This window comes from Erythrolamprus reginae, chromosome 9, assembly GCF_031021105.1.
Source record: "Erythrolamprus reginae isolate rEryReg1 chromosome 9, rEryReg1.hap1, whole genome shotgun sequence".
NCBI lineage: Eukaryota > Metazoa > Chordata > Lepidosauria > Squamata > Dipsadidae > Erythrolamprus > Erythrolamprus reginae.
Window position 1 is genome coordinate 51,809,957 of NC_091958.1, and position 21,966 is coordinate 51,831,922.

General features: G+C 43.8%; 1 protein-coding gene across 3 annotated transcripts in view; it reads right to left on the reverse strand.

Moving 5' to 3' along the window:
• The window catches only part of LOC139172294 (platelet-derived growth factor subunit A-like), an 80,524-nt gene that overhangs the window by 9,290 nt on the left and 49,268 nt on the right, over positions 1-21,966 (reverse strand). For all 3 annotated transcript variants that reach the window (XM_070761259.1, XM_070761258.1, XM_070761257.1), the window contains exons 3-4: positions 21,799-21,903; positions 16,524-16,711 (exon numbers count right to left, since the gene is read on the reverse strand). In XM_070761259.1, the coding sequence (XP_070617360.1) occupies positions 16,524-16,711; positions 21,799-21,903 (293 nt within the window). The remainder of the gene's footprint in view (positions 1-16,523; positions 16,712-21,798; positions 21,904-21,966) is intronic.

Below are 21,966 nucleotides of genomic sequence, written 5' to 3' on the forward strand. Positions count from 1 at the left end.
GGAGATGTATAACTGGGTATCATCCGCATACTGATGATACCTCACCCCATGCCCCTGGATGATCTCATTGATGCATCCACACAATTTCACAGCAGAGATGGCAGCTGCTCTTTAAGAGTTAGGTTTTAAACCGAGTTGATTTCAATCAAGCCTTTTCACTAGTGATTTAAACCATGATTTAAATTGGTTGTGAATTCATTGACACAGATTATTATTATTATCTATTAGATGTGTATGCCACCCTTCTCTGAAGACTCGGGGAGCCTCACAGGATACAAAAACAACACAACAAATATATAAGTATATAAGTGCACTGATGTGCCTATCGTCCCCTGTCCAATTGTCTTTCCTTATCTCATTTATCATATATATTCTCTCCTTATCTATATCTATCTATCTATCTATCTATCTATCTATCTATCTATCTATATCTATATCTATATCTATCTATCTATCTATCTATCTATCTATCTATATATATATATATATATATATATATATATCATATATATTCTCTCCTTATCTCTTATATCATATATATTCTCTCCCTCCCATCTACTTCTCTTCTTTTTACTTTCTATCGTTATATATATTACTTAATGTCTGTTCTATTCCATATGTATTGTATATTGGACAAAGAATAAATAAATAAATAAATTAATTAATTAAAAATCGCTACTAAAATCCCATATATATTAAAATCAATCAGCCAATTCATTCACAACCACACATTACATCTCGTAATGTGCACGCACTGTTTGCCAGTCTTGCAAGGTAGTCCTACATGCAGGAAGCACACTTGTAAGTATCAACTCTAGTTTTATTATAAGGTGACAGGTACAGATTTTTGCAAGTCTGAAAATTCCTTCCCCCCTGCCCACCTTTAATAACCCCTGAGATATTGTGGCAACCCCTGAGACATTGGAACACTGCTAGATCATTCATTCAGATCTAGAAGGTGCTATTTGAGTGTTCCCTTTATTTATTTTTTTGAGCAGTATATTTTGAAGAGCCCAATTCCTTCCGTGATCTTAGCTGCCTCTTATCCAATAATTGTCTGGTCTGTGATACTTCCTCCTCTCAAGGTCATTCCTGCAAACCATTCTATTCCTTTCCATCTTTGTACGTCCTTATAGAATTACACAATACCGAAGGCCAGGATGACGCCCACTCTGTTGTGGCAATATTTGTCTCATAATTGGCCTTGCAGACAGAAGCTTGAGATGATTAACCAACCGTGGCAGCCTCAAAAGACAGATTGGAGAAGTAATTAAAAGTCACCCATTCTAGCCATCTCAAAGAGAAGTCGTTTCCCTAGAGAACTCAAACTGGAAGTTCATCCAGATGTTTTGCAACTGTTGAGAAACCAACTTCTCTAAGGGCATAAGAGCTTGCCCTGTTGACCACCAAGAACACAAAAGAGTTCCATAGTGGTGCAATGATTAAAATGCAGAATTGCAGAATTTCCAAACTGCCAATAGTTGAATTCTGACCGGCTGAACGTTGGCTCAGCACCCCTTTGAAGTCAGTAAAATAACAACAACAACAACAACAACAACAATCATCATCTTTACTTTACTTACTTTACTTTAATCAGATTTGTATGCCGCCCCTCTCCGCAGACTCGGGGCGGCTCACAGCAACAACAATACAATGTAAAAACAAATCTAATATTTAAATTAATTTTTTTAAAAAAACCAAAAACAACAACAGAATTGGAAAGGACCTTGGAGGTCTTCTAGTCTACCCTCCTGCTTATGCAGGAAACCCTACACCACTTCAGACAAGTGGTTGTCCAACATCTTCTTAAAAACCTCCAATGTTGGAACATTCGCAGCTTCTGGAGGCAAGCTGTTCCACTGATTAATTGTTCTATCAGGAAATTTCTCCTTAGTTCTAAGTTGCTTCTCTCCTTGTTAAGCTTCTTGTTCTACCCTCAGGTGCTTAGGAGAATAGCTTGACTCCCTCTTCTTTGTGGCAAGCCCTGAGATATTGGAACACTGCTATCATGTCTCCCCTGGTCCTTCTTTTCATCAAAATAGCTATGCCCAGTTCCTGCAACCGTTCTTCATATGTCCCCCAACCCTCTTTGTTGCTCTTCTCTGCACTCTTTCTAGAGTCTCAACATCTCAACATCATGGTGACCAAAACCAAATGCAGTAATGTGGCCTTACCAAGGCCTTATGAAGTGGTATTAACACTTCACATGATCTTGGATTCTATCCCTCTGTTAATGCAGCCTAGAACTGTGTTGGGTTTTTCGGCAGCTGCTGCACACAGCTGGCTAATATTTAAATGATCGTCCACTAGGACTCCAAGATGCCTCTCACAGTTAGATTGTTGGGGGTGATATGCTGATTTCGTAAACCACTTAGAGATGGCTGCAAAGGACTGTGAAGTGGTATATAAGTCTAACTGTTGACCTCTCTATCCACTGTTGACCTCTCCGATTCCTAAGAGGTCAGTATGGGGGGTGCATAAGTGCACCAGTGTGCCTTCCATCCCCCGTCCTAATGTTTCTTTTTAACTAGTATCACGTATATGAATATTATTATATCATTGTATTCCACCAATATGTACTTGAAAAAACAAACAAATAAATAAATAATCCTATTGCTATTTGCATCCCTATCCAAACTGGTAATTTTGGGGCAGACTGATTTGGTTAGAATGACTGACCTGTCAGTCAAGCTTTGACGCCATTTCACCTATTTTCCCTGTCAGAGTCTAGTGCCACTCTGAGTCATCCGACATCAAAGGATGACTAAGTTGTCTCATTTACAACAAAAAAACACAGACCAAGACTTTGGCCAACCAAGATCCAGACAGAACCCCAGAGATAATAAAACACTTCGTCTGATGCAAAATGGAACACATTCACTCCATCATCACAGGTTCAGTGAGGCAGTCAATCCACCTGGAAGGAGGCCACACTAAAAAAAAATTGCAATCCAATGCCCACAATTTTGTTTCTTTGCAAGATTGACCAACTCTCATAAGAACATAAGAAGAGCCCTGCTGAATTAGGCCAAAACCCATCCAGTCCAGCATTCTGTGACCCACAGTGGCCCACCAATTATCCATGGGGATCTTGAGCAGAAAGAGAAGGCAAGACCCTCCCTTTCCCTCAACCCCCAACAAATGGTACCCAAGGGAATCCTACCTGCCTCAACCAACATAGAGGTGGCACTTGGACATCCATTTCAATGAGGGAGGCAGGGAGGGAAGGAAGGAAGGAAGGAAGGAAGGAAGGAAGATAAGAACATAAGAGGAGCCATGCCTTCCCTAATTGGGCCAAAGCCCATCGAGTCCAGCATTCTGTGTCACATAGCGACCCCCCCCCAATTATCCATGGGGATCTTGAGCAGAAAGAGAAGGCAAGTCCCTCCCTTTCCCTCGACCCCCAACCAGTGGTACCCAAGGGAACCCTGCCTGCCTCAACCAACATAGAGGTGGCACTTGGACATCCGTTTCAATGAGGGAGGCAGGGAGGGAAGGAAGGAAGGAAAGAAGGAAGGAAGGAAGGAAGGAAGGAAGGAAGGAACATAAGAACATAAGAGGAGCCCTGCTGAATCAGGCAAAAGCCCATCAAGTCCAGCATTCTGTGTCACATAGCGCCCCCCCCAATAGTCCATGGGGATCTTGAGCAGAAAGAGAAGGCAAAATCCTTCCTTTCCCTTGACCCCCAACCAATGGTACCCAAGGGAACCCTGCCTGCCTCAACCAACATAGAGGTGGCACTTGGACATCCGTTTCAATGAGGGAGGCAGGGAGGGAAGGAAGGAAGGAAAGAAGGAAGGAAGGAAGGAAGGAAGGAAGGAAGGAAGGAAGGAACATAAGAACATAAGAAGAGCCCTGCTGAATCAGGCCAAAGCCCATCGAGTCCAGCATTCTGTGTCACATAGCGCCCCCCCCAATAGTCCATGGGGATCTTGAGCAGAAAGAGAAGGCAAAATCCTTCCTTTCCCTTGACCCCCAACCAATGGTAACCAAGGGAACCCTGCCTGCCTCAACCAACATAGAGGTGGCACATGGACATCCATTTCAATAACCACCATAACAGTATTCCAAATGTATTATATAGGGAAACATGCTTGAATGGCGGCCCAGAAAACAAGCGGCAAAGAGTATGTTATATATATTCAGTCTGCAAGTACATCTTGGATCTGAGCTAGGGCAACAGCTCGCGTGCCAGCATATATGGCTCCACGTACCACCTGTGGCACCTGCTATTTCCTGTATTTTATCTTAGGATGGATCTATGTTTATCCCAGGCATGTTTAAATTCAGTGACTGGGGATTTACCCACGTCTGGTGGGAGTTTGTTCCAAGCATCTACTCCTCTTTCAGTAAATTAATATTTTCTCACGTTGCTTCTGATCTTTCCCCCAACTAACTTCAGATTGTGTCCCCTTGTTCTTGTGTTCACTTTCCTATTAAAAACATTTCCCTCCTGGACCTTGTTGTGGTTAGCTCTGGCCCAGCTCCTGCCCCAAGGACTGTGGATATGGGGGAGACATCCACATGCTGCAGGCCTGTTTTGCCCCTGGTGGAATCTGCTGATGAAGGCTCCTCTGACCAAGATGATATGAGTGACAGGGAGGAGGAGAGTAGGGCAGACAGCTCAGAAGGAGATCAATTATCTACTCCTCCTTGGATTCAGAACAAGAGTTAATGATACAACCACACATGTGGAAAGCGATGCATAGGCAACAACAACTGAGAGATTATTAGCAAAGAAAATGAGGCCACCTGTGGTTGGGTGGGGCTGTGGTGATTAGTGAGGCTGCTATAAATAGCAGCCTGTGGGTTTGGCCACTGTGGAGGATTATCTGATCGTTGTGTTTCGTGACTGCCTTGCTGACTTTGACCTTTTGTGTGCTGATTTTTCCCCACTTTGAAACTAAACCAGAGCAAAGTGTGTTTCACTTTGTGAAAAAAGAAGGACTGTGAATTGCCTCACAGCTGTAAGCTAAGTATCACAGAACTGATAAAGGACTTGCACAAATTACCAGTTTGTTTGGAGACGAGGGCTCTTTGCTATACCAAAAGAGGGCTTGGTTTAAGTGAATTTTCATTATAAAGAACATTGTTTTGAATTTTCAAACGTGTGTGTGTCTGAAATTTGTAGCTGGAAATTTTGGGGAGGATTCTACCAGAGAGCCCGACAGAATAGACCTTATTTAACCCTTTAACATATTTAAATGTTTCGATCATGTCCCCCTTTCCCTTCTGTCCTCCAGACTATACAGATTGAGTTCATTAAGTCTTTCCTGATAAGTTTGATACTTAAGACCTTCCACCATTTTTGCAGCCCGTCTTTGGACCTGTTCTATTTTATCAATCTCTTTTTGTAGGTGAGGTCTTTTTCTTGGGATGCTGCGTATTAGGGTCCCTTAATCTTTTCCTTGGCTGTGCAATCCTTCCGGAGAAGTTCCATAGCTGGGGGGGGGGGGGGCTTTGGATGTTGAAATGTGGCCTTCTTCCCAAGAAACTAGATCTCCCCCTACTTACTAAGCCAGGACCTTTTAGAATTGGCCTGCCCTCCTTTGCAAAGGTATTTTCTTGCTAGAGCGGATTAACCACAGCACGATGGGAATGAGAGTCCAATGAACTCAGCTATTCCGAAAGGTTGGCAGGGGTCAGAGGGACAAAGTTTTGGCATTCTGTTGGGGTTTAAATAGACAACACAAAGCCAGAGAGCCACAAAAGGAACAGCTGAGCAGCCCGGCTTGTTTGCCCAATGCATCTCGAGAAAGGACGCTTGGGTTACATTTTGGGGAGAAAGGCATGGACTGATGGAGATGTTTGGAGAAGCAGAGGGATTTGCAGCATTCGTCCCTCCTCTCAAAAAAGCAGGGCCAAAGAGAGCGTTGGAATCCTGTGCTGGATGGGAGAAATGGTAAGAGGGATCCTGTTACTCAAAGACCGTTGGATAAATAGAGAGTAGTCATTCATTTAGCTGCTAAGATCTTTATTGCCAAGGAATGCTTAATGGAGAACTAGGAGATCTAGGCGTATATCAGATAGAGGAGGAAGAGGAGGAAGAATGGTGGAAGGTCTTAAGTATAAAATGTATCAGGAAAGACTTCATGAACTCAATCTGTTATAGTCTGGAGGACAGAAGGGAAAGGGGGGACATGATCGAAACATTTAAATATGTTAAAGGGTTAAATAAGGTTCAGGAGGGAAGTGTTTTTAATAGGAAAGTGAACCCAAGAACAAGGGGACACAATCTGAAGTTAGTTGGGGAAAAGATCAAAGGCAACATGAGAAAATATTATTTTACTGAAAGAGTAGTAGATCCTTGGAACAAACTTCCAGCAGACGTGGTTGGTAAATCCACAGTAACTGAATTTAAACATGCCTGGGATAAACATAGATCCATTGTAAGATAAAATACAGGAAATAGTATAAGGGCAGACTAGATGGACCATGAGTCTTCTATGTTTCTATGTTTCTAAGAAGAGGAGAAGGAGGAGGAGGAGGAAGAAGGGAGGAGGAGGAGGAGATGAAGGATGAAGGAGGAAAGGAGGAAAGGAGAATATTATTTAGACACCGCTTCCCAGTGCTTTACAGTCCTCTCTAAGCAGTTTACAGAGAGTCGGCCTATTTCCCCCAACAATCTGGGTCCTCATTTTACCGACCTTGGAAGGATGGAAGGCTGAGTCAACCTGGAGCCTACTGAGATTCGATCTGCAGAAGTAGTTTGCAGTACTCCACTCTAACCACTGCACCACGGAGGAGGAGGGGAGGGTCAACTTATAAAAGCATTTCTAGTCTGCTTTCTGAAACTTGGCTCAAGATATATTTAATCAGGGCATCTCTCTAAACCTTAACAAGGAGGAGGAGGAGGAAGGGAGGAAGAGAAGGAGAAGGAGGAGGTGGTGACTACTCCATTAACAAATAAACTGAGTTATCCTCCATAGCCCCAAGGGCAGGATAAGAATAGGTGGAAACTCATTAGAGAGACATGCAAACTGTGAAAACAGGAAGGAATTCCCAAACAGTGAGAATGCTTAATCAATGGAACAGCTTCCACCCTGGAGTTGTGGATGCTCCATCCTGGAAGGTTTTCTAGAAAAGAGTAGACAACCAGTTGTCCAGGATGGCATAAGGACTCCTGCCTTGGAAGACCTCCAGGATCTCTTTAAACCCCATGATTCTATGATCCCATCAAACGTGGTTGCCACCATTCTCCATCTCTTGGGTTTGTGGGGCAATATCACCTTTACATCCCCTGTCCTTGAATTAATGCTGTTCAACGTCCTTAGCTGGACAAGAGTCAACAGTCCTACAAGTGTTATTCCAGGGGAGGTTAAAATGTAAACCATCTGGCGTCCCTGGAAAGGTGAAGAGACCTTAAAAAGGATTCTTGAGATGAATCACTTCGTCTAGCGTTGGTTCAGAAGTTCCAGATGAAAGCAGGGCAGAGGCTCAAAGCACAAGCAACAAAACCAACGAATAACAAGTTCCTCAAAATAACACCAAAAGCCACAGCCACAAATTGCCCACTTAAAATCTTAAGAGAATAAAAGCATTTCCATTCGGCTGGTCCAAGTCACACACACACACACACACACCAAAAAAAAGGCTGCATTGATTTAGACAAGAGATGACTCTGTGTATGTTTGGGAGGATTGCGTGAATTCTATTTTTCAATCTAGATTGGATTTTCACACCTATGAGTCTGGGTCTCAAAATTGCCTAAATCTGTATTTCTCAACCTTCCCCTACTCGTCATTTTTGTGGTCCCAGAGAGAAAAAGAAGGAAAAAAAGAATGTTCTTCCCTTTTCTCTTTCTCTTCCTATTGCTCTTCTTCCTCCTTCTTTGTCTTCTCCTCCTCCTCTTCCTCTCCTCAAATCCCAATCCTTTCTAGCACGGATGATGTAGCCTAGTTAGGTCATAAAAGGTTTAGAACAAAAGAACCAAGCTCAGAGAGCACTGACTCCCTCCTCCCCTTCCATCAACAACTTCAACTTCTCCTTCTCCTCCTTCTCCTCTTCTTTATTCTTCTCTTCCTTCTCCTTCAACAACTTCAACTTCTTCTCCTTCTTTTCCTCCTCCTCCGCCAACAACTTCAACTCCTCCTCCTCCTCCTCCTTCTTCTCCAACTTCTTGTTCTTCTTCTTCTTCTCCTCCTCATCCAACAACTCCTCCTCCTCCTCCAACAACTTCAACTTCTTCTTCTCCTTCTTCTTTTCCTCCTCCTCCGCCAACAACTTCAACTTCTCCTTCTTCTCCTCCTCCTCCTTCTTCTCCAACTTCTTCTTCTCCTCCTCCTCCTTCTCCTCTTCCAACAACTCCTCCTCCTCCTCCTCCAACAACTTCAACTTCTTCTCCTTCTTTTTTTCCTCCTCCTCCGCCAACAACTTCAACTTCACCTTCTTCTTCTTCTCCTCCTCCTTCTTCTCCAACTTCTTCTTCTTCTTCTTCTTCTTCTTCTTCTTCTTCTTCTTCTCCTCCTCCTCCAACAACTCCTCCTCCTCCTCCTCCAACAACTTCAACTTCTCCTTCATCTTTTCCTCCTCCTTCTCCTCCAACTTCTTCTTCTTCTTCTTCTTCTCCTCCTCCTCCTCCAACTACTTCTTCTTCTTCTTCTTCTTCTTCTTCTCCTCCTCCTCCTCCCCTCATCTGATGGAATACAGGTATTAGAAACTTTGCTTTGGATGTCAAGCCTGAAGATTTCTATCTCTTCCTTTGGCCTCACAGCTTTTCTTCTCAACTTAAAGGCTTCCTAACTCTCTGGAAGTCCACTGAGGACTGACCAATTGTCTCCCCCGCCCCCATCTTGTCAATAAAACCAAACAAAGAAACAGAGAGCCTTCCACTTCCGGATATAAAATTAAATAAGAATTAAGGGTTTCAACTTAAACTTGACACGGTGGAAATAGAACAAGGCAAGCTTTTCACTGTCTTCTGAGAAGAAGCAAAAAGAAGACCTCTTGACCACTTTCTGCATGAACCACAAAAGAGAATCTTCAGGATTATGGGACAGAGACCCCATTCATCCTCCCCAACGCTGGAATTCCAAAGAGCATGTGAAACAATTAATTATATCAAAGAATGAGGAGAAAGAGCGTTGAAGTCACCCAAGGAAGAAACATGGATTTTCTTCGGGAAGCCACTGGTGTCACAGAAAGGTCACAACTCGTGACGAAGAACACACCACTGTCATTTAACTTCTCCTTTTTTAATTAACATTAAGCCATGGGAGGATTTTTCTCAAGACCTTTGAAGCATGCTATTGTTATTATTTTTCAGGCGTGACTTAGAGCAAACCGGTGTCACTTTTCAGAAGTTTGCTTCCAAAAACATAGCGCTGAAGAGAACCACCAAGGAATCTTTTCTTAGAAAAATATCGCTTCCCCTCTCATGATGAACAGAAATCTCCCATCTGCCTCTGCTGTAGCCAGTCCTGGCCAGAAAAGGTGTAAAAACGGGCAACAAGGATGATCAAGGAAATGGAGCATCTCTCTTATGAAACCAGGTTCCAACGCCTTGGTCTCTTCAGCCTTGAAAGATGGCGTTGAAGGGGTGACTTGATCGAAGTGTATAAAATCATGCATGGGATAGAAAAGGTGGATAGAGAAAAATTCTTTATCACACAATACCAGGACGAGGGGGCCCTCCCTAAAGCTCATAGGTAAGAAAGTGAGGTCAAATCAACGGAAATATTTCTTCACCCAGAGGGTCCTTGGTGGATGGATTTCACTTCCAGAAGAGGCCGTGACAGCTGTCAGCCTTGATAGCTTCAAGGCAGGATTAGACAGATTCAAGGATGCCAAGTTGGTTATTGAAACGGATGTCCAAGTGCCACCCCTATGTTGGTGGAGGTAGGCAGGATTCCTTTCAGTACCATTTGTTGGGGGTCAAGGGAAAGGGAGGGTTTTGCCTTCTCTTTCTGCTCAAGATCCCCATGGACAATTGGTGGGCCACTGTGGGACACAGAATGCTGGACTCGATGGTCTTTGGCCCGATTCAGCAGGGCTCTTCTTATGTTCTTACCCACAGACAACCAGACGAGAGACAGACAAGCAAAGAACACAAGAAGATGCTTTGCAACAAGCTAACTATAGGTTTATCTGGTCCGGCCTGATCAACCATGAATAGCAGACATTCTTGAGGGTTTCAGACACATCTCCCAACCGTCTCTGAAGACCTCAAGATGGACCGTGGAATCCTTTGCCTGCAAAACATGCACTCAGCTCCCTGACCCCAAGCTATTTTCTAAAGAGCTATTTGCAACCATAGAGCAAAGGTCCTCCAAAAATGTCCCACCATTGCTTCAACATCAAAGCAGCCTTCTGCTCAAAAGGAGACTTCAGGGGAAAACATCTAAATTCCATTGGATGTTCTCAAGGGCTTCAACTAGCTTGGTTAAAAACTGCCTTTCCCATTTTACAGCTATTAAGCCAGAAATTGTCTGGGAATTCTTGGGACAGACGAAGACAGCTGCCGATGAGTTAATTCATGCGGTGGCTCTCTTTGGCATCTGCTATCCCGACTGGACGCCTTAAGTCAATGCTTCTCTATTATTATTATTATTATTATTATTATTATTATTATTATTATTATTATTATTATTATTATGTCAGTACAACACAGCAAACGAGATCACTATGCTGGATTTCATATTTCATCACCAGTCGGGCGCTTCCCAAGCACCTAGGACTGCGTGATGTAGCGGCGAATTATGTTTGCCGATCCCAGTAAAGCGGCCTTTTGCAATTGACAGATGGAGATTTTGTCAATTCCGATGGTTTTCAAATGTCCGCTGAGATCCTTTGGTACTGCGCCCAGCGTGCCAAGTACCACTGGGACCACTTTCACTGGCTTATGCCAGAGTCGTTGCATTATTATTATTATTATTATTATTATTATTATTATTATTATTATTATTATTATTATTATATGTTTCCGGTCACAATTCAAAGTATTGGTAATTACCTATAAAGCCCTACATGGCTTCGGACCAGAATACCTCCAGGACAGTCTTCTGCCACACGAATCCCAGCGGCCGATAAGGTCCCACAGAGTTGGTCTTCTCCATGCCCTGTTGACTAAACAATGTTGTCTGGCGGGCCCCAGGGGAAGAGCCTTCTCTGTGGCGGCCCCAGCCCTCTGGAATCAACTCCCCCCAGAGATTAGAACTGCCCCCACCCTCCTTGTCTTTCGTAAATTGCTTAAGACCCACCTATACTGCCAGGCATGGGGGAATTGAAACATTTCCCCCAGGCTTATATAATTTTATGTAGGGTATGCTTGTTGTATGGTTTTATATAATGGGTTTTTAGACATCTCTTTTTAAAATATTAGATTTGTTTACTGTATACTGTTTATTATTGTTGTGAGCCACCCCGAGTCGCGGAATACAAATCTAATAAATTATTATTATTATTATTATTATTATTATTATTATTATTATTATTATTTGGACTTTTATGCTGCCCCTCTCCAAGGACTCGGGGCGGCTCATAACATATAATAAAACAATGCATGACATCCTAAATCCAGTTAATTAAATATAAAATCTAAAAAATCTATTAAAAAAACCAAAACCATAAAAAACAGTCATTCTCATTCGATCAACTTTCATTCACACATTCATCATCCAGAGGGCAAGGATCTCATGGCCCCAAGACTGGCGGCATAAATGAGTCTTAAATATTTATACATTTTGGTTCAATCAGTCAAAGATGATTGTCTTCTTTGGCGCCTATTTTCCACTCCTATTCATCAGTCTGTTTTCCTTCATTCCCCTTCCTCTCTCTCCATCTCCTCCTTCTACCTTCTTACTCCTTCTCTACTCCTCCTACTTCTCTCCACTCTTTCTCCTCTCCAATCCCTTCCCTTTTCTACTTCCTCTTTCTTCCTCTTTACCTTTCCCTGGTACAGTGATACCTCGTCTTACGAACCCCTCGTCATACGAACTTTTCAAGATACGAACCCAGGGTTTAAGATTTTTTTGCCTCTTCTTCCGAACTATTTTCACCCTACGAACCTGAGCCGCCGCCGCTGGGATGCCCCACCTCCGGACTTCTGTTGCCAGCTGAAGGCTCCCCTCACTGGGAAATCCCATCTCCAGATTTCCGTTGCCAGAGAAGTGCCCGTTTTTGCGCTGCTGGGATTCCCCTAAGGCTCCCCTCTATGGGAAACCCCACCTCCGGACTTCCGTGTTATTGTGATGCTGCAGGGGAATCCCAGCATTGCAAAAATGGGCACTTCGCTGGCAATGGAAGTCCGGAGGTGGGGTTTCCCAGCGAGGGGAACCTCAGCGAAATCCCAGCAGCGGAAAAACACGGTTTCCCATGGAGGGGAGCTCAGGGGAATCCCAGCAGTGCAAAAACGGGCGCTTCAGCTGGCAAAAGGGGTGAATTTTGGGCTTGCACGCATTAATCGCTTTTCCATTGATTCCTATGGGAAACATTGTTTCATCTTACCAACTTTTCACCTTAAGAACCTCGTCCTGGAACCAATTAAGTTTGTAAGACTATCACTGTATATCGGCAACGTTTACCCTGATCCTCACGCCCATGGTTTCCCCGATCCAAAGCCCAATTTAGCCTAGATAATATTTAATTAAGGACAGCTGGCAAAGTAGGGATTTTTTTAAAAAAGCATTCAAGATATCCCCTGAGTCATGTTATTTTTTCACAGCAAGGTTTGTGGGAGTCTGTAAGAAGGACTTAATCAGGTGTTTCTTCTCCTGCTGTTTAGTCTTCCTACGCATCCAGGGTTATAACTAACTCCAGGAGGTGCAAAACACCACCTCAGATACGTAACACACACAAAAACACACACACACATCCATGCACAATTAATCTGCACAACCTCCTTCTTCACTTATTCCCAGAAACAAGCATCCGAACGGGTTCTTTCCATCTGCCTTCCACCAAACACGTTTATTTGAATTCCACCTGTTGTGATTAGCTCTGGCCCAGCTCCTGCCCCAAGGACTGTGGATGTGGGGGAGACATCCTCATGCTGCAGGCCTGTTTTGCCCCTGGTGGAATCTGCTGATGAAGGCTCCTCTGACCAAGAAGACATGAGTGACAGGGAGGAGGAGAGTGGGGCAGACAGCTCAGAAGGAGATCAATTCTCTAGCTCCTCCTTGGATTCAGAACAAGAGTTAATGATACAGCCACGCATGCGGAGAGCGATGCATAGGCAGCAACCACTGAGAGATTATTATCAAAGAAAATGCGGCCACCTGTGGTTGGGTGGGGCTGTGGTCATTAGTGAGGCTGCTATAAAGAGCAGCCTGTGGGTTTGGCCATTGTGGAGGATTATCTGATCGTTGTGTTTCGTGACTGCTTTATTGACTTTGATCTTTTGTGTGCTGATTTCTCCCCGCTTTGAAACTAAACCAGCGCAAAGTGTGTTTCACTTTGTGAAAGAAGAAGGACTGTGAATTGCCTCCCAGCTGCAAGCTAGGTATCACAGAACTGATAAGGGACTTGTACAAATTACCAGTTTGTTTGGAGACCAGTGCTGTGTGCTATACCAAAAGAGGGCTTGGTTTAAGTGAATTTTCATTATAAAGAACATTGTTTTGAATTTTCAAACGTGTGTGTGTGTGTCTGAAATTTAAACCTGTGAATTTTGGGGAGGAGTCTACCAGAGAGCCCGACAGAACACCACCCAGCAAAAATGACAGCGGCAGCTGGTTCCCAACGAATAGGAACCACCAAGAAAGGAAAAAAGAGTCTTAAAAAGAATTCAAAATGTGGTTGACCTCAAGGGAATCGGGACTGGCCGCTTGAGCACACAATAGCTGCCTTATCTCTCTCCCCGGTTGTGTGTTTAAGGTGTTTCCTTGTTTAGCCCTCCTGATTGTAACTCGCACATCACAAAAGCGCCGGCGCAGGAAAAAAGATGAAAGCACACAGATTATGAAGCCGTGACACCCAGAAATCAGGGCTAAGGGTGACACACACCCCCGAAAAAAAGATTATGGTACACTCCATAATTGATGGTGAGACCACATTTGGGTTACTGTATACAATTCTGGTCACCGGACCTCAAGAAGGATATAATGGAACTGGAAAAGGTACAAAAAAAGGGCAACAGGAATGATCAAGGAAATGGAGCATCTCTCTTATGAAACCAGGTTGCAACATTTAGGTCAATTCAGCCCTGAAAGATGGCATTTAAGGGGTGACTTGATCGAAGTGTATAAAATCATGCATGGGATAGAAAAGGTGGATAGAGAAGAATTCTTTTCTCTATCACTCAATACTAGGACATATGTAAGAAAGTGAGGACAAATCAAGGGAAATATTTATTCACCCAGAGGGTCCTTGGTTTATGGGATTCCCTTCCAGAAGAGCTCGTGACAGCTGTCAGCCTTGATAGCTTCAAGGCAGGATTAGACAGATTCATGGATGCCAAGGGTATTGGTGGTATTGAAACGGATGTCCAAGTGCCGCCTCTATGTTGGTTGAGGCAGGCAGGGTTCCCTTGGGTACCATTTGCTGGGGGTCAAGGGAAAGGGAGGGTCTTGTCTTCTCTTTCTGCTCAAGATCCCCATGGACAATTGGTGGGCCACTGTGGGACCCAGAATGCTGGACTCGATGGCCTTTGGTCCGATTCAGCAGGGCTCTTCTTATGTTCCATGGGCCGGCAAAAAGTTGCCTCCCAATTGCCTTTAATTTTTTTTTGAGCACATTAGATAGAACAATTGCATTTGCAAAATAAAAAACTGCAGTTTTGCAGGGATTCGATGGGAGTGCCGGGTTTTTTTCTAATTTACCCCATGGAGTTTTAGGGAACTCAATTAATTAATTAATGGTCTTGCATGCCAACACATGGCACTTGTCTTCTCTGGGAACAACAAGATAAGGTTTCATGAAAACGTGGAGGGGATTTTCAGGTTTACACCTCTTACGGCTGTGCAACGATTCAAAGCTAGTTCCCTGCTTGACGCCTCCTTCTTGCCTAGTTGGGAATTTATTTATTTATTTTTATTTATTTATTAATCAGATTTGTATGCCGCCCCTCTCCGCAGACTCAGGGCAGCTAACAACAATAAAAAGACAATGTAAACAAATCTAATATTAAAAATAATCTAAAAAACCCCAATTTAAAGAACCAATCATACATACAAACATACCATGTATAAATTCTATAAGCCTAGGGGGAAGGGAAAATTTCAATTCCCCCATGCCTGACGACAGAGGTGGGATTTGAGGAGCTTATGAAAGGCAAGGAGGATGGGGGCAACTCTGATATCCAGGGAGAGTTGGTTCCAGAGGGTCGGGGCTGCCACAGAGAAGGCTCTTCCCCTGGGTCCCGCCAAACGACATTGTTTAGTCGACGGGACCCGGAGAAGGCCAACTCTGTGGGACCTAACTGGTCGCTGGGATTCGTGCGGCAGAAGGCGGTCCCGGAGATATTCTGGTCCGATGCCATGAAGGGCTTTATAGGTCATAACCAACACTTTGAATTGTGACCAGAAACCGATCAGCAACCAATGTAGACTGCGGAGTGTTGTAGGAAAGCCCATGATAGCTCTCGCAGCTGCATTCTGCACGATCTGAAGTTTCTGAACACTTTTCAAAGGTAGCCCCATGTAGACAGCGTTACAGTAGTTGAGCCTCAAGGTGATGAGGGCATGAGGGACTGTGAGCAGTGAGTCCTGGTCCAGGTAGGGTCACAACTGGTGCACCAGGCAAACCTGGGCAAACGTCCCCCTTGCCACAGCTGAAAGATGGTTCTCTAATGTAAGCTATGGATCGAGGAGGACGCCCAAGTTGCGGACCCTCTCTGAGGGGGTCAATAATTCCCCCCCCCCAGGGTTATGGACGGACAGATGGAATTGTCCTTGGGAGGCAGAACCCACAGCCACTCCGTCTTATCCGGGTTGAGTTTGAGTCTGTTGACACCCATCCAGATCCCAACAGCCTCCAGACACTGGCACATCACTTCCATTGCTTCACTGACTGGACAAGGGGTGGAGATGTAAAGCTGGGTATCATCTGCATATTGATGATACCTCACCCCATGCCCTTGGATGATCTCAACCAGCGGTTTCATGTACATATTAAATAATTTCCCGTCAGCTGCCCAAGTTGAAAATGTGAACGGTTGGTACTCTCGATATTATTTTCAAAGGAGATCAATGACAGCAGTAGAGGGTTGCTCATCTTCGGTGCTACTGGCGAGCCCTCCGAGGCTATAGCGGGTGCGTGCTTGCCCGTCGGTGTGAGATTTGGCTTCTGCGCATGCACAACAAGCAAAATTTTGTGTGAGGATGTGCACGCGGGTGAGATTTCGGCGATTTTTGCCGATAATTTTGCTTCCGACATGCGCGGCAACAAAAAATCGGCAAACATTGCCAAAATTTCACTTGCGCGAAGATGTCATGCGCAAAAGCCAAATTTTGCATGTGGGCACAATGGGGACTCGCAGATGTGTGAACACCCAGGAATTTCTTACTGGGATTGCGCGCCGGACCATGTAGCCAACAGCCCATTACTGATACCCAGCCCCGATCAGACCGCATCCGTCTTTCCCTCACCTTGACATTTCTGTGGTGTATCCGCGACGGTTGGCACTTCACACTGCTGGTGTTGCAACATCCAGTGCACCGTTTCACTTCCACGCAGGGAGGCCATATGAGAAAGTTGGCAGAAGTCGGATCAATTTGACTCCGAGGGATCTCGTAGATCACAGTCCGCGTCTTGCAGACAGCAGGAATGGCTTCCTCTGTAGAAAGGCGAAACGGGAAGCGTGAGGTGGAGTTTGGGACTCAAGAATAGCAATAGCCCTGAGACTTACACAGTGGTATTTCCACTTACGAACTTCATTCGTTCCGTGACCAGGTTATGAAGTAGAAAATGTTTGTAAGAAAAAGCAATGTTTTCTATAAGACTCAATGTAAAAGCAAATGATGTGTGCGATTGGGAAACCACAGGGAGGGTGGAGCCTCTGTTTCCTCCACGGAGATTTCTAGAGAGGCCCCACGGAGTCTTCTCCCTGCCTTTTCCGGCCCTGTTTCCTCCCAGGAGATTCCTAGAGAGGCCCCACACTCTGGAGGCTTCACCCCACCATTTCCGGCCCTGTTTCCTCCCCAGAGATTCCTAGAGAGGCTCCATGGAGGCTTCTCCCTGCATTTTCCAGCCCTGTTTCCTCCCAGGAGATTCCTATAGAGGCCCCACGGAGGCTTCTCCCCACATTTTCCGGCCCTGTTTCCTCCCAGGAGATTCCTAGAGAGGCCCCACGGAGGCTTCTCCCTGCCTTTTTCAGTCCTGTTTCCTCCCAGAAGATTCCTAGAGAGGCCCCACGGAGGCTTCTCCCTGCTTTTTCCAGCCCTGTATCCTCCCAGGAGATTCCTAGAGAGGCCCCACAGAGGCTTCTCCCTGCCTTTTCCAGCCCTGTATCCTCCCAGGAGATTCCTAGAGAGGCCCCACAGAGGCTTCTCCCTGCCTTTTCCGGCCCTGTTTCCTCCCAGTAGATTCCTAGAGAGGCCCCAGGGAGGCTTCTCCCTGCCTTTTCCAGTTACAGTTTCGGAGGCTCGGGTTTGTAAGTGGAAAATGGCTCTTGTAAAGAGGCAAAAAAATCTTGAACACCCAGTTCTTATCTAGAAAAGTCCGTAAGTAGAGTCGGTCTTAGGTAGAGGTACCACTGTAAACCACTTCACAGTGCTTTTACAGCACTTTACAGACTCAGCCTCTTGCCCCCCACAATGTTCCACATGAATCCTGGAGACCAGTTCGGTCCCACAGAGTCAGCCTTCTCCAGGCCCCGTCAACTAGGCAATGTCACTTGGTGGGACCTACAAGAAGGGCCTTCAACATCCATGTATGTGCAGGCCAACTGATTTTTGGCTCACACAGAGGCTCTGGGAGGGCGTTTTTGGCTTCCAGGGAGCCTCTGGGGATGATGGTTGCAACCCCTTGGTCTCTTCAACCTTGAAAGACGGCATTGAAGGGGTGACTTGATCGACGTGTAAAAAATCATGCAGGGGATAGAAAATGTGGATAGAGAAAAATTTCTTTTCTCTATCACACAATACTAGGACAAGGGGGCCCTCCCTAAAGCTCATAGGTAAGAAAGCGAGGACAAATAAAGGGAAATATTTCTTCACCCAGAGAGTCTTGATTTATGGGATTCACTTCCAGAAGAGGTCATGACAGCTGTCAGCCTTGATTGCCTCAAGGCAGGATTAGACAGATTAATGGATGCCAAGAGTATTGGTCGTTATTGAAAGAGATGTCCATGTGCCACCTCTATGTTGGTTGAGGCTGGGAGGATTCCCTTGGGGATCATTTGTTGGGGGTTCAAGGGAAAGGGAGGGTCTTGCCTTCTCTTTCTGCTCAAGATCCCCAAGGACAATGGGTGGGCCACTGTGTGGCACAGAATGCTGGACTCAATGGACTTTGGCCTGATTCAGCATGGTTCTTCTTATGTTCTTCTGGGGAGGGTGTTTTTATCCTCCTCAGCTCCAGGGAAGCCTTTGGAGCCTGGGGAGGGTGAAACATGAACCTACTGGGGCCACCAGAAGTTGGGAAACAGGCCTTTTCTGGCCTCCAGGGGGCCTCCAGGGGGCAGGGGAAGCTGGTTTTTTGCCCTGCCCCGGCAATGAATTATGGGTGTGGGCACTCACATATGTGCAATAGTGCGTGCGCACACTTTTTCGGCAATCAGTAAAAATAAGGTTCACCCTCCCTACTATGTATCATTTCAGACAAATGGGTTGGTCAGTGTTTTTTAAAAAACAGTATTGGAGCACCCCAACTTCTGGAGGAAAGCTAATCTACTGGTTGATTGTTCTCCCTCTCATGAAATCTCTCCTTGCTTCTCTCCTTGAACTCTGATTTAATTTCAGGTGGTATTTGGAACCCTGACAGGTAAGTGACAACCATCACTGGGGAGTCCCCAAGAAGTGGAGAATCATGGAACACAGTTCCATCCTTTGAAACATAGAAACATAGAAGACTGACGGCAGAAAAAGACCTCCTGGTCCATCTAGTCTGCCCTTATACTATTTCCTGTATTTTATCTTACAATGGATCTATGTTTATCCCAGGCATGTTTAAATTCAGTTACTGTGGATTTACCAACCACGTCTGCTGGAAGTTTGTTCCAAGGATCTACTACTCTTTCAGTGAAATAATATTTTCTCACGTTGCTTCTGATCTTTCCCCCAACTAACTTCAGACTGTGCCCCCTTGTTCTTGTGTTCACTTTCCTATTAAAAACACTTCCCTCCTGAACCTTATTTAACCCTTTAACATATTTAAATGTTTCGATCATGTCCCCCCTTTTCCTTCTGTCCTCCAGACTCTACAGATGGAGTTCATGAAGTCTTTCCTGATACGTTTTATGCTTAATACCTTCCACCATTCTTGTAGCCTGTCTTTGGACCCGTTCAATTTTGTCAATATCTTTTTGTAGGTGAGGTCTCCAGAACTGAACACAGTCTTCCAAATGTGGTCTCACCAGCGCTCTATATAAGGGGATCACAATCTCCCTCTTCCTGCTTGTTATACCTCTAGCTATGCAGCCAAGCATCCTACTTGCTTTTCCTACCGCCCGACCACACTGCTCACCCATTTTGAGACTGTCAGAAATCACTACCCTTAAATCCTTCTCTTCTGAAGTTTTTGCTAACACAGAACTGCCAATGCAATACTCATTTAGATCATTTAGATCTTGGTAACAGAACTCAAAAAAGCTGAAAATTTGCCTTTTCCCAATGGAGAAGAAGGCGAGCGATGAGTCACACCAAGGGTCAGCAGACAACCTCTTTTCCAAGAGGGAATTCTCGTTAGTTCATTCAGTTTTTGAAGACCCCCCCCCCCCCCATTTAGCTGCAAATCAATGAACTCAAAGAACTAAAAGCACCGCATTCCCTCGCTCAGATTTCACCAGAAGCGTGCAGCAACACGAAAATTGAATGTCAGGCATTTTTTCAGGATATTATAACCCTGGAAGATGACCGAACTACTGAAGAAGAAAAAAATTAAAGCAATAGCACGCACTCTCTTTTCTACTCGTTTGCAAAATACACTGCTCAGAATAATAAAGAGAGCACTCAAAGAACACATCCTATTCTCCCCAAGGTAATTTAAATATATGATTGGCCACAAAAACATAGATTTGACCTTAAAGGATAACATGATAAGTTGGTGCAAAAATATTGGTAAAGAAATTGATATAGACACATGGGAAAATGTCTGGACTTCAAATTGGAAAATGACAAAATCGGTCTCGCTAAAAGAAAATCAAATTAAGATGTTTTACCGGTGGCACCTCCCACCGAACAGGATAGCGCAAATGTTCCCTAAGACTTCTCCACTATGTTGGAAATGTAAGAAAGAAATAGGTTCCTATTATCATCAATGGATGTGTAGTAAAGTTAAGCTTTATTGGAAAATGATAGAAAGAATAATAAAAGAAATAGTAAGACAGGAGATAGAAAAAACCCCGAAATTTTATTTAGTGGGCATAACTAATCAGAAATATAAGAAAGAAATTCTACATCTAGTCAGTGTTCCCTCTAATTTTGGGGGGGGGGGGGCCGAAAGGTATAGTGTCTGAGCGGCAGTCCCTTCAGGACTGGGCGGCACAGAAATAAATAAATAAATAAATAATAAACAAACAAACAAACAAACAAAAAACCCACCCTGTTTTGCCTCAGAGAATTTCAAAATAAAATACTGTACTGTGTGTCTATAACAGTGAGCTCATAATAGGGCAACTCTATCAATATCAAAATGCCACTTAAATAGTTGAGCTAGTTTCAAACTAGATTTTGATTTTCTTTCTCTCTTCCTTACTCCCATTCTTTTTCTTTCTCTTTTCCTTCCTCTCTTTTTTCTATCTGTTTCTCTCTCTTCCTCTCTCTCTCCTTCCCTCTCACTCTTTCCCTCTCGGCTTCTGGGCAGGTTTGGAAAACTCTGAGTTGATGATGATTTTTAAGTGAGCGATTGCTCACTGCTCAGCTTAGAGAGAACTATGCATCTAGTCATTCATATTTTGACAGTGGCCAGGATAGTGTATGCGCAAAATTGGAAAGGGGAAAACGTTCCCAAAGAAGAGGAGGTTATTAAGAAAATATTAGACTGCACTGAAATGGATATGATGACAAGACAGTTAAAAGACCAAGAGGAAACAGAATTTTATGAGATATGGAACAAAGTGTCTATATGGATAAATAAGAAGAAAAACTAAAAGTAAAAAGAATAAGAGAATTGTATAAGTAGGGATATGACTTAAAAGTTATGTTAGAAGTAGTTTATATATGAAGATTTACTATATAAGGTAAAACAAATTTCTTCTTTTCATTTAAAGCAATGAGTTGATTTAAAGGGTTCTTAATGTATTCTTTTTTCTGTATTGAAATTTTACTTCTAGAATAAGCGGGGAAGATACAACCCCATTTCTATGTTAAATGTATGTTTGTCAGTTTTGTCTATTTTATGAAAATTAATAAAATTTATTGGGGGGGGGGGAAACAAAGAACACATCCTAGATCTGAATGAATGAAATATTCTCCTTGAATACTTTTGTTCTGTACAAAGTTGAACGTGCACAACAGCAGGTGAAATTGATTGTCAATCAGTGTTGCTTCCTAAGTGGATAGTTTGATTTCACAGAAGTTTGATTTACTTGGAGTTATATTGTGTTGTTTAAGTGCTCCCTTTATTTTTTTTTAAGCAGTATATTTTCCTGTCTTAACATTTTTAAAAAAATTAAATTCTACACCAGCCACAAAGTCCTTCCAAAGATTATTCCCCATACATTTATGGATGTAAATGTGCATTTAAAAAATAAAATAAAATTCTTACCAACACTTCGTTTTCTGCGAATAGTTCTAGGGTGGCTTTCTTGCAACAGCTTGGCTGAGTGAATGGGGTGGGAGATCAGGTTTGTTTCTGATGCATCATCATAACCTAAAATACACACACAAAACACACACAAAAATCAGACGTCAAATGTTCAGGATTTCAGATGAT